This window comes from Sturnira hondurensis, unplaced genomic scaffold, assembly GCF_014824575.4.
Source record: "Sturnira hondurensis isolate 20B ecotype Veracruz unplaced genomic scaffold, ASM1482457v3 Scaffold0018525, whole genome shotgun sequence".
NCBI lineage: Eukaryota > Metazoa > Chordata > Mammalia > Chiroptera > Phyllostomidae > Sturnira > Sturnira hondurensis.
This window is the reverse complement of record NW_028091156.1, coordinates 12,826,109-12,838,210: the sequence shown is the minus strand read 5'-3', so window position 1 is coordinate 12,838,210 and position 12,102 is coordinate 12,826,109. Positions and strand designations below refer to the sequence as shown.

Genomic DNA, 12,102 nt, shown 5'->3' with positions numbered 1-12,102 from the left:
CAACCCCAAAATAAGACTCCCCAAAAAATGTTGTGTGCCTACTTCAGGGACACAGGCCCTGGAAAACGCTATGGCCACATAAGGAAAAAGCCACTGAGAAAGCCTTGAACTTTGTGGAGTGCCTTAATGTAGGAGCATCGTCATCCTTGGACACTGTCTCGAGAGGGAGAGTTCCGGGCCAGAAGTGCTTACGTGCATCAGACTTTCTCTTCTTTAATGGAATGAGCAAAACTGCCTTCTCTGTGTGTATTCCTTAAAACAATGTAGGTATACTGCTATGTGTTTTCAAAAAATTATTTAAAATGTTAAACTCTGCAGAGGTTTTTTTTTTTTTTTGTATGTATTCTGTCACAAAGAGACACCACACAGTCATTGTCTTAGGTCATCTCAAAATTCTGATGTTAGATGGGGGTCCTCATATAGTATCTGTAGTTCTGAATCTTTATCATGTCCCTCAAACTTTTTTCCTAAAAGTGCCCCTCTCCCATCAGTCCCACTTTTTCTCACACGGTCCCCTGGCCTCTGAAAGAGGTGCCTGCCCCTGCTGAGGACTCTCCCTGCTGAGGGACAGAAGGGTCCCCGGCACCCTCCTTCCCATTCTGGCACAGACGCCTGCATCCTTTAGGGAGGGGCTCTTTCCTCAGGGGTGAGGGGCTCGCAGAGACCCAGGCAGGGACGCCAAGAACTTCTTCTAGCCCAAGCAACAAGGAAGAGCAGCAGAGAAACCCGCAGGTGCCCTGGGAGGTGGGAGCGGAGACTTTCACGACGGACGTCCTTGAAGCTCATTACTACAATCAGCGTGACGATCGGCGGTCTTACCTTCCGTGTCTTGTGTGGGTTTCTCATTCGGGATGACTTCTTGATGTCCACTTCAGTGGTATTTACACATCCGGGCTGGAAATGGGGAAAAAAAAGGAGAGACAAAGCAATCTGTGACTGTGAAGTTTTTGATCAGTGCATCTGTGCCTGGCCCCTCTGGAACCCGAGGGAAGGCTGTGATGACAGTCACTAGCAGGTCTGCCCACGTGGCCACAGCCACTTTTACCTGTAGTGGTCGTTAATGAAATATGTTGCCCTCTTTCACTCCTTGCGTGACCTTCAGATGCCATTCTCAGGGAGCCACCCTCCCAACCCTGAGAAAGTGGACAGAGAAATGCACAGGCGTTGCATGTGTGTGTTGATATCAGCTGCAAACCGTACAGATTTCCTGGTGGCACAGCCATGGTGACAACCGCACCACACTATTGTAAGGAATGAAGGGGTGCACGAGAAATTGTTCTCCATTTGTTTCCTACATACATTGCATGTGAAATATACATGCCACACACACACACATACTGCACTAAAACACGAAATGCATTACAAATTTGGCGTGCATACCTAGTTAGGAATAGAAATATCAATAATCGGTGCAGCACAACGGCGTGCTTGGCAGTCGGGGAGGAAGGAAGAGCTCCCACCCAAGTGGGACGTGTTTGCTGATTGACACTGAGCAATTTACTTAAACTCTCCCAGCATCAGATTGATCAATATCCCATGTTCTGATCTCACTTTTCTGTGGGGGCCTAGCATCAGTATTTTGTAAAAGACCTCCAGCGATTTTAATAACCAGCCAGGATTCACAACCATTGATCGCGATGGAACAGAGATAATGGTTTGCAAATATTAAAGCAACGTGTTTTCATTTCCTATTCAATTTCCATCCCTTTGCAGCCTTTCCCCGATGTCTGAGTCCATTAGCAAGGGGAGGTCTTGACATTCTCTAAGCTCTTATCAGTAGACCCAGAGCCAAGCATGGGAAGGTAGATCATGGAGCTTTTCTTCTCTATGCTAAGGGGTGGGAATAATGAGGACATAAAGTACAGAAAAGGGCAGGCGTGCCCCCTCATGACCTGGAGAAAAGGAGAAATACAAGTAAGATGTAGACCAACAGGTGTCCCATTGTTCTCCTCCAAGGAAAAAACCCGAGGGGAGTGAAGGGAGCAATAGAAATGCTCACAAGCAAGAGGGGGGCTGTGAATGAGGCCTTGGGACAGCTGGTCCCATTCACCTGGAGGAAGGCCCACACACCATCATATCCGACACAAGTTGTTTCATTCGGGCAGGTGTTGGCAAGAAAGATGAGCCTGAGATCGTTCGAGGCTCATGTGCAGAGGCAGAATTTGCTGCATGCCTCTGTCATCTGGGACACAGAGTTTCTGGTAGGAGCAGTGGGTGGATGGGAGCTGAGAGTGGGACAAAGGCCACGGTGTGCAAGGATTTTATGCTGGGAGCAGATGTCTGAGTGCACACACACACACACACACACACACACCAGCAGTTAAGTGCCAGAGGATGGGACAATCCCCCTGCCCCCCACACCGGGGCAGCAGTCCTGGGGACAGGCTGCGCCATCCTGTCCAAAGCAGAAATCAGCAAGGAGCCAGAAGCAGCCCAGTGGGTGCTTAGCCCTTCGCCCCCACTGCACAAGACATGAAAACAAAAGCTTTACACCCCAAATCCTATCCCAAAACGATCGTGCAGAGCAGTAGGGAAGGTGGGAAGACATCTGAGAGTGTGATCATTTATCTGAAAGCGACTCAGTTCTCTGATGATTTATATGACTGCATCTTGCGGAGCGCACACCTCGAAACCCATGGGCATCTGAGGAATACAGACTAATGATACAAAACACAGAAAGTGAATTTTCTCTATACATCTGAGGACTACGAACTGATTGAACTTGAAAGCTCCTTCCATAATAACCTGTAATTCTAAATCAATCTTCCTTCAGACCAGGTGGGCTCATTGACCAATGGCTCCAGAAATTATGTCAGCCACCTAAAGCATGAAATGGAAAGGAATTTTTCCCACTCTTTTATACACATATCTAATTTCCCCAGAGAAAATTAGAATTTTCAACCTTAAAGTTCAAGGTTATGGCTATTTAATACATGAGCCATTAGCAGAGATCTAACATTCTATTTAAACCATTTATTAACATCTTTAACGAGCAAATTAATAAGCTAGCATTGATTCTAAAAGTAAACATGACCAGAGACTGAAACCTGAGATGACACTCCACATCTCTCTTCCCACCCCAGGCAAATAAAACCTGCCAGTTCAAAATTTGCTGCTAATGGCTAAGCCGTTTAAATAATACACTGGACCTGGGAGGCCTGTCTCCGTGGCCTGTCAGCTTTTTTACACTTTTAAGAGCCCTTTGCGACAGCTCATGGTTAAACAGACCCCTGATCTGTAACTCAAATAGGGGATTCCTGAAGATTGAAAAGCTGAGATGCCCAAGGCTGTCTGCTATATTTCTGAACAATTACGGGCACGACCTAGTTTTCATAACCCATGAAATAACTGCTTTCAGAAACCAGGCACTGTGGTGAATGAAATAGGGCAATCCTTTTTTGAAGTTTTTATGTACTCAAGAAATATTTATGTCTGTATTAAAATGTCAGATGTTGCGGAAGAGAGACGGAAATGAAGCCGTGACCCACACCTCGGTAACCTCCGACACTAGCAAAGAGGATGCCCGTGAATCTGCACATTCCTGTGGGGAGCGAGGGGCGGGACAGGAGTCCGGACGGGGCAGGACATGGCCACAGGCCACTGGTTCTCCCCGGCATGGCAGGCAAATATTTTTAAAATAATTTCTTTACAAGTACGTTTGATCTCAATAAGATCACGTTATTATTGAAACAGGCAGTTGCCTTTGTGAAGCGTGTATGTTAAGTGCCACTAGCTGGCACCAGACCCACGTGGAATGTTCTGCATAAATTGCTTCTCTGCACTGATAAATGTATCTTTCCAATAAGATGTGAATAACATTCCCATAGCCAAGTAGGCACTTAATAAAATGCTCAAGTCTGTCCTATTTGCCAGCTATGAGCACAGAGTATTGGATTTAAGGAATAATAAAGTGGCATTTACACTGGCCTAGAAAAGAATCATGTTATTTCTAGTGATTGAAGAGTGAATTTATTTTCAACACCATTAAGCTGCATCGTAGTATTGCTATAATACTATTTACTAAAAAGGAGAATTCAGTGACTTGGAATCCATTCCCGAAGGAGCAAAAAGGTACATATTATTGATAAATATTACTACCACAGTGTTCATGTAAGTGCCTTAATGAGCTGCCAACAAATGCGGGAGTTTTTGCTTTTATTATTGGTACTTTACATAAAGGGATTTAAATGCCATTTATTTCCCCTGGCAGACTAGTACATTTTTATTTGTTGTTGTGTAAGGCACACGTGCTCAGGGTAAAGTGGGATAATGGGGCTCTTCAGGGGAGAGTGGCAACGAGAGTCCGTCCTGAAGGGTCACCCTCTTTAAAACCAACCACCATCGCTGATGTGCGACGGAGCAAAACAATGTTCTAAATGACGACCAAATGGAGATTTGAGGGTGAGGTGGGCAAACGGAGCTGACAGTAAGACACATGCGCTTCCCTGCAAATATTTTAGAAGTACATGATTCCGGGAAAATTAAGGTTTTACGCAAACAAAATTGTTGGCTCAACACAATTCAACTGCTGAAAAAGATTTTTCCTTTTGTTTCCTACAGTTCATGTTTTCAAAATTCACCTTGCAATGAATTCTACCTCGGTTAAAAAGATTCCTTACCCTCATAAAAACTGATTATAGATTTTAAAACGTGCAACCTCGGGATTTTTTAAAGATGCAATTCAAGCTCTCTGTTCCTGAGCACTCGCCAATTGATTTAGGCTCTGACCCCTGGGAGCCCTACTGACCCACCAACAACTGACTAAACATTACACACACACAGACACACACACACAGACACACACACACAGACAGACACACACACACACACACACACGAGGGAGGCTGTTCAAGGCAACTGCCCTGAAATTCCCTCCATCTTCCCTCCTCTATACTTCATTGAGTCATTTGATTCCTACTCAGTCATCTTTGCTGGCTGCTCGTACTTGATTACGTAATCCCTCTCTGATGTAGGCTATGAATGAGCTGGGAATCTCAAGAGGCGGAGAGAAGGCTCAGGTGATGGAGGGGAAGGAAATGCACCATAACAGCCTGGAGCTGTGGGAAGGGATTCGTTGGAAATCGTAAAACACAGTCAGGACTCTGGTTCCATCTGAAATGTGAGTGAAAAATCATTGGAGGGAAGTGACTTGTGTATTAAACATAGTGTATTAAAAATGTACTTGCTGTCTATTTTCAAAAACTCAGTATGCCCTTCACAAAATAACAAAATGGATCATAGAGCTACATGTAACATGCTGTAATATAAAAGTCTTAGAGGATAACATAGGGAAAAATCTAGGTGGTGTTTCAGTTTGGTGATGACTTTTTAGATACCACACCGAAGGCACAACCCATGAAAGACAACAGTCAGGGACAGCTTCTAGCTATTGTCAAGTGGGTTTGCCAGCAACTCCTGGTCATTGGCACTCACATAGTTTGGGGATTCCTGGTCCATGGGTTTGTTTACCATCACATGCCTTCAAACGTTTGGCTTTCACTCTTCAGGTGTTTGTTGAATGTGGAAAGAAAGGAATGAAATCTAGACCAGCTCTCTGATGGCAATGAAGATTTCCCCAGTGTAAAAATTTAGGGCCAAAAGGAGGAAAACCCATCAGTGACCGAATCAGTGAAATGAGGAAGCCTGAGAGGGAAACAGACGTAAACAAAGACAGGGACCGATGTTATTTCCTGAATTCTCCAACTGGATTGCAGCTCTCTGCCGCAGCCTCTAGCAAGATTCACGACTCGGAAAATTTCCAACATAAACACTTGTACAACTGCCCCTGGCCCACGCTTCTGCATCATCGTCACTGGCAACGTGACGCATACCACTGAACATGTGACATCAAGATCTGGTGGTCAGCCACCGAAAGCCTGGAAGAACAGCCTCCTGCTCCTTAGAGTCTCTGCTCCACTTCCCTAACTTGTCCTTCTGCTCTGGCTGGAATCAGATCACTTCTATTCGACATCTAGAAACTGTCTGTTCACTCTGCCATGACACGATATTCCCTTTTAATAGGCAGGCCATTGTCACGCAGGTACAAGTACAAAGAGACTGTCACAGTTCTCAACCAGCTCCCGAGAAGACTCGAGCGAGCAAGTTGGCCCATAGCTTCTTTGTGCTCTCTGACATCGCTCATGTTTCATGCTCACCTTTGACATACTTAAAATCAACCCAGCTAGAATTACTTTGTATTTAAAAAATAATCACTTGGTCAAGGCTGAGCCGTCATGCTTTTCTTGAATAAAATATGAGGTCCTTGAGGAAAGGACAAAGACCTGAGGCAGGTGTGTGTGAACACTTCTTTTCTATGCCCCCCGGCCTGCCATTCACAGACGTGAATGATCTCCTTCCCTTTCTATGATGTGTTTTCCTTGCGAAATGCTGGTTGTAACTTGAGGACATGCAAAGATTTCTCACTGGGAGATGAAAAGACCATTCTTAGGTTTCACGCACACACTGCGATTCACCCCGCCCTGGGAGGTCCCGGATCAGCCAGCGCCCGAGACATTTTCACAGCCCTCAGTGGGCTGGCATTTGACTGACATCACCTTGTTGTTCCTCTGCAATCTCAATGGTGGGGGGCCGAGGAGCAACACAGAATTGGGGTTTCCTGGCCCACAGGCTTAGTCACCATCAAATAAATGCCTTACATTTTTTGACTTTAACTCTTAGGTGTTTGTTGAGTATGAGAATGAAGGAATGAAAGCTGGGCCAGCTCTCTGATAGCAATGAAGATTTCCTCAGTGTATGAGTTTAGAGCCAAAGCGTAGTCGAGGGTCAGCTACTGAATTGGTGAAAACGACTTTCAATTTTGTAGACATGACTATTGTTTTATCACGGGTAATTCAATGGTATGTTGTAAGGATGAACAGAACCAAACACAATTCCTAATAGTATAAATAACTCACAGTATGTGAAAAATAATGGGATAGCAATGGGATACTTAACTATGACAAGTACGTTCATGGAAATCATTAATCTATCGACATTACTTCTGAGTTACAGTAGCAGCCCTGAATTCAATAGTCTGGAATTACAAAGCACACAGGAGGCTCCTAAGTCACATGTTCTCAAATGGAAATTAGGTTTCCTTCCCTTTACAGGCCAAACACACAGGGAAAGGCTGCCTGTAACACACACCTCAGCTTAGCGGGACCTCTCCAAAGAAGATGCAATTCCAAGACACGCTCCGTTGCATGAAGCTTGCATTTCCAAAGGCAGAAAAGGACAAGTACAGTACTTATCTAGTGGTGCCGGCAAAGAGGGTTCACATAAAGTTATCTGCTAGATTATATACTTCTCACTAACAGCCACAACTTTATATTCACCATCTGGAAACATAACCCTGAATTCTCACAAAATGATTTCCACAGCAATACAAATGTTTCTTGTTGATTCAAGGTCGTTATTGGGAACCACACGTATTTTTGCCTCACTGAAGACCGACAGCGATGTCCTCACTAGATGGTCCTAGCTCTTCGTGTTTTTCTGAGCTTTTTGTGGTATTTTATGTCACTTTTAGACCGCCCGTGCCTTCTTCCTATCAGCTGTCACTTTTGCTGCTCTCCATGTCCTTGCCCCTAGCACTGCCCCATCATCCTCTAATTTGTCATCTGAGTCCTGCCAGCCGTCAGGAAAACAGACAAATACCACCTAACGCAGTGTCTCCCATTTTAGCAAATGGCCCGACCAAAGCACAGGAGTTTGAGTGTGGGAGTTTTGATATGTACTTTGCTGTAGACTTCCAGAGTTTATTTCTTGGCTGAGTTTCCAATAGAATGAGATTTTTGGATACAGGAGGCAGGAAGAATAAAAACTGTGATAAAGGACATGTAGGCAAGTTCTCATGATATCTTTTGCAAAACTTACCGGGACATGAATATTGTCCTAGTTAATTAAGTGGAACAGGGTAGAGGACATCACACACTTAGGTGAAATCCTAGTTTAAACAGGGATGGCACACAAAATGGGAACTGGAAATGCCGTCTGTGTTCTGAGGGGTGGAAAGGAAGCGAACCGAAGGGAGTGACGGGCAGCATTCCAAGGCTGTGTCTCCCCCAGTGAGAGAAATGTACCCCTTTCTTAGGAAATGCCGTCATCTGGATGGTCAGGCGTGGCCTGGGCGTCATCACTGACTCCTCTCTTTCCCTCACTTCCTATCTCAGCAAATCTGATGAACTTGACCTGCCAACCCATCACACCTTTATCTGCTTCTCTCCCTCCTTGCTGCAACCTCCCCGATCCCAGCGGCTACTCTCCTTTGGATGTGTCTCCATCACCCCTTCCTTGCTTTGCCCACATTGTCCCCAAGTCACTCTCTGCCCAGCAGCGGCCAGTGTGCTCTTTTAGAACGACAGCCACATCTTCACTCTCCAAACTTCAATACACTTGTCACCCCACTCAGGACAAAGGCAAGCTCTTTGCCATGTTCTCCAAGCTGCTATGTAAACAGCCTCTGTCCACCTTTCCAGCCCCACTTGGTACCTCTTTGCCTTTGCCCATGTCACCGTGACCTCACTGGCCTTCTTTCTGCTTCTCATCTGTACCAGGCTCTTTCCTTTGCATCAGCAGCTTCCCTTCCCTCAGGTGTGTGTGGTTAACCCCTTGCCTTTGGGGCCTCAGAGAGCCCCTCTTCGAGGACTTGGCCTAAAATACTTCCCAGTCCCTCCTAATCCAATCACCTTGAATGTTCTTACATATCTGCTCATGGATTCTGCCTTTCAGCACCGAAAGGTAAGCTCCTCACATATAGGAACCTTGACCATCTTTTTAAATATTTGTGCCCGAAACAAAAATTTCCTGATACACAGTAAGTATTTAATGAATGTGTACTCAGTGAATAAATAAAGAAGAGAAATTATAGATTTTTACGTAACAGTTCTTCCTGAACCCTCATAAAAAATACAAAATGGTTTTTTAATACAAAATACTGTTCCTGGCGTGTGTGCCGTGCCTGCGCACTTGAGAACACTGGTGCGTGTAACAGCCTCCTGCCCCACTGGGCATCACCTACCATTATTATTACACATTCATTTAACATCACACAAATGATCTAGTTCCTCAGTGAGGCTTAAAGGAAACATTTCTGACATATAAAAATTTCACTCAAATACTTTTTAGTCCATTGGTTGGTGAGTATAAATGGCTGACAGCAGACTGCTGTCAGATTTTCTGGGGATCAAAAGCAACAGAACGCCAATAGGCCCCAGAGACCTGATCCCATGCTGAGTATTTTACCACAATAAAAATTAAATTCAAGGAAAAACAAAGTATGTGAGTTGTAGACATAGAATAAAAAAACAACAACTTGATTTCCAAAGACTCATTGCTCTGTATTGTGGAATTAAAGATTAAAAAACCCATATAGAAATCTGCATCTAAGATGTAAAGCAATAAAAATTACATAAAGATAATAACAATAGCTCGTAAATCATGGACTGCTTCGTTGTTTTCCAACCATGGCCATTATATAATTTTTCACAAGCATTTTCTTAACTACACAGGTCAGCCAGTATGAACCGAATTTTTACTGAAGCATAACATCAAAGATTTCCACATTGGGACCCAGTATCCACACTGGGTCAAATTCAGCACCGAATTCATGATTTCCTCTAAAACTTCCATGTGAAGAGTCATTCAAGCTAAGCTTTTTTTCTAAAATAACTCCATCTGAGGCACTTTTGGGATGTAGAAAATCTTTGAATAAATGTACAGGATTACATCACTGTTTAACATACGCCTCATGCATAAAAAGAACAAAACAACACAGGTACAAAACAGGTGAGATCATGGGCTGTATTTTCTCGAAAGAGTGAGGCACCCACCTGGCCCGCCCCCTGCCCAGTGGAGGTAACAGCGGTGGTACCGGACTCACTGTTCTACGAAATGATGTGTGTGATGGTTAGTTAGCATCGCGTCACTCTCGGAGAGTACATGGGGTGCGCATTAGCCGATGTCATTACCAGCAGTATAAGCCGACGTAAGACCAATAATCACACGGCAAGGGACTGGGTCTTTCTCCCCATCTTTTCAGGTTTTAGTTTATCCGAATTTGGGGAAGTTGATAACTAAAAACAGGCAAGTTATATGACACCGAATGAAAAAAACAACAACAAATACACAAACTATAGGAATTTAAGGCCAGAGGTCATATTTAATAAATAAATAAGCACCTTTTGGGGGCGAATTTTACGGCGGAGCTGACGGCAAGGCGCAGAACTGAGTTCAGCTTAAAATTCTTCAGATCCATCAAATCAGGCTCTCGCCTAATACATCCTCGTTTCCGGTTTTCACTTCTCAAAGGGTTCACCGCTAACTTTTGAAAATATGTAATGGCAAACATCTTTACGTTGGCGTTTCCGAGAATGAAATGTAAACTGTTTACGAGAAGCCAATCTTTGACTGTGTGGCGGTACACAAATGGTTATTGAGAGGGCACAAGCGGAGCGGGGGAAATTTTTTCTAGGACTTTCTGGGTCCGAGAGATTTATTTTGTTCTTATTAATTTAGGTGGTTTGAAGTTTTAATTGAATTATTTTCTCAAGAAAGAGAAAGTTCCTTTGAGGCAGATAAGAGAACACAGCATTGCTTCTCTCTTTTAAAATACAATTTGTGTATCTGGGGAAAAGCAAATGAAGAGGGAAAAAAACCCACATAATAAGTGTTCCCGATGAAATCTTGCTGGCCCTGTGAGCATACTGGCAGGATGAACCCTTTTTTCTCTGCTCAGCCATCTCCGCGTGTGTGCGTGCGTGTGCACATTCTTACTTTTTTACTTTGATATGATTACAAACCCATAGAAAAAAAATTGCAAGGATGGTTCAAAGGATTCCACAGACTTGCGGTCCAGATTCTTCAGTTGGAAACATTTTCCGTCATTTACTTTTTCTCTATATTTAAAAGATTATCTATGGACCGTTTGTATGGGCACATAGAATTTTACTTCAGCCGTAGTAGGAGTGAGCCAGGGCACTGCCTTCCCTGTCCCACATCACAGCTGGAGACTGTACTTCCCTCCCGACACCGCCCCAGCACTTGAGATCAACATTCTTCTCTGCCCACCTCCCTGAGTCTTGGCTGTTGGCCTTCGGGGCCTCCTCATCTGAGCACCCCCCACAGCCACTGCCCACATTTTTCAACAACAACAAAAAAACAGGGGAGACATCTGGGTGCATCACAGTAAAAAGTTGCAAATCCATAAGCTATAGACGCACCCACTTCATAACAGGGAAAGCAGTTTCATTCTCAGTCTTCCCCTGGCTCTCATCAATAGCATTGGATATTACATAATAACAGGACACTATCTCCAAATATAGTCAAGGATGAAAAGAACGGGTGGCGGATGAAAGATGTAGCCTGGGAACGAGAACAATTTCACTCACTGAAGCTCGTGAGTGCCACGTTATCAAAATATTTTCAATCTAAAGGAACAGATCACAATGACAGATAGGAACACTCCTCTTTTTTCCCCATAACACAAAAGGAAGATTTAAATTTGAGCGAAGACGGTTTGGATTTTCTAGAACAGCTGAAGAGATGAGTAGCAAGATCATGGACTGTCCACAGAGAAGGTGGCGCCGTAAGCACAGGCGGATGGTCTGTGAAAGACACAAACCAGCATCATTCCAATGACCTTGAACATGGTTTCCATGACCTTCTCGTGGATGCCACAAAACCGACAATTCCAGAATGTACAATAGGAGTATCACCCAGACATTTCAAGAAAGGTATTAGAAAATATATTAAAGTCCTGCTACTATTTAAATTGATATCGACGACTGAGACCTTAATCTGGACATGATGATTTGGGAAGGTGTCTAGGGCTCATGGGAGGAGTTCCGGTGCTCTAAGTCACTGCACCAGCCCTACAGCAAAGATTCTGCATCTGCCACTCAACTCCGGGGTTGAGACAGCCCCTCCCTGCAACTTCCTCTTCCCCTAAGGTCCTGTCCTCTATCTTCCTCTGGTTCTGTCTGTGCACATTCTCACAAGTGGATTGAAATCCTTTCCTTTCCTGAATAAATCCTTTCTGGTGATGGGGTACCTAGTCAGTTCTGTTTTTCTGGACAACAAGCTCCACATGAGCACATAAAATCA

At 44.2% G+C, this 12,102-nt stretch overlaps 1 protein-coding gene across 4 annotated transcripts in view; it reads right to left on the bottom strand.

The window, feature by feature from the left end:
- The window catches only part of RGS7 (regulator of G protein signaling 7), a 314,036-nt gene that overhangs the window by 26,388 nt on the left and 275,546 nt on the right, over nucleotides 1–12,102 (bottom strand). For all 4 annotated transcript variants that reach the window (XM_037069439.1, XM_037069441.1, XM_037069442.1 and 1 more), the window contains exon 10: nucleotides 820–894. In XM_037069439.1, the coding sequence (XP_036925334.1) occupies nucleotides 820–894 (75 nt within the window). The remainder of the gene's footprint in view (nucleotides 1–819; nucleotides 895–12,102) is intronic.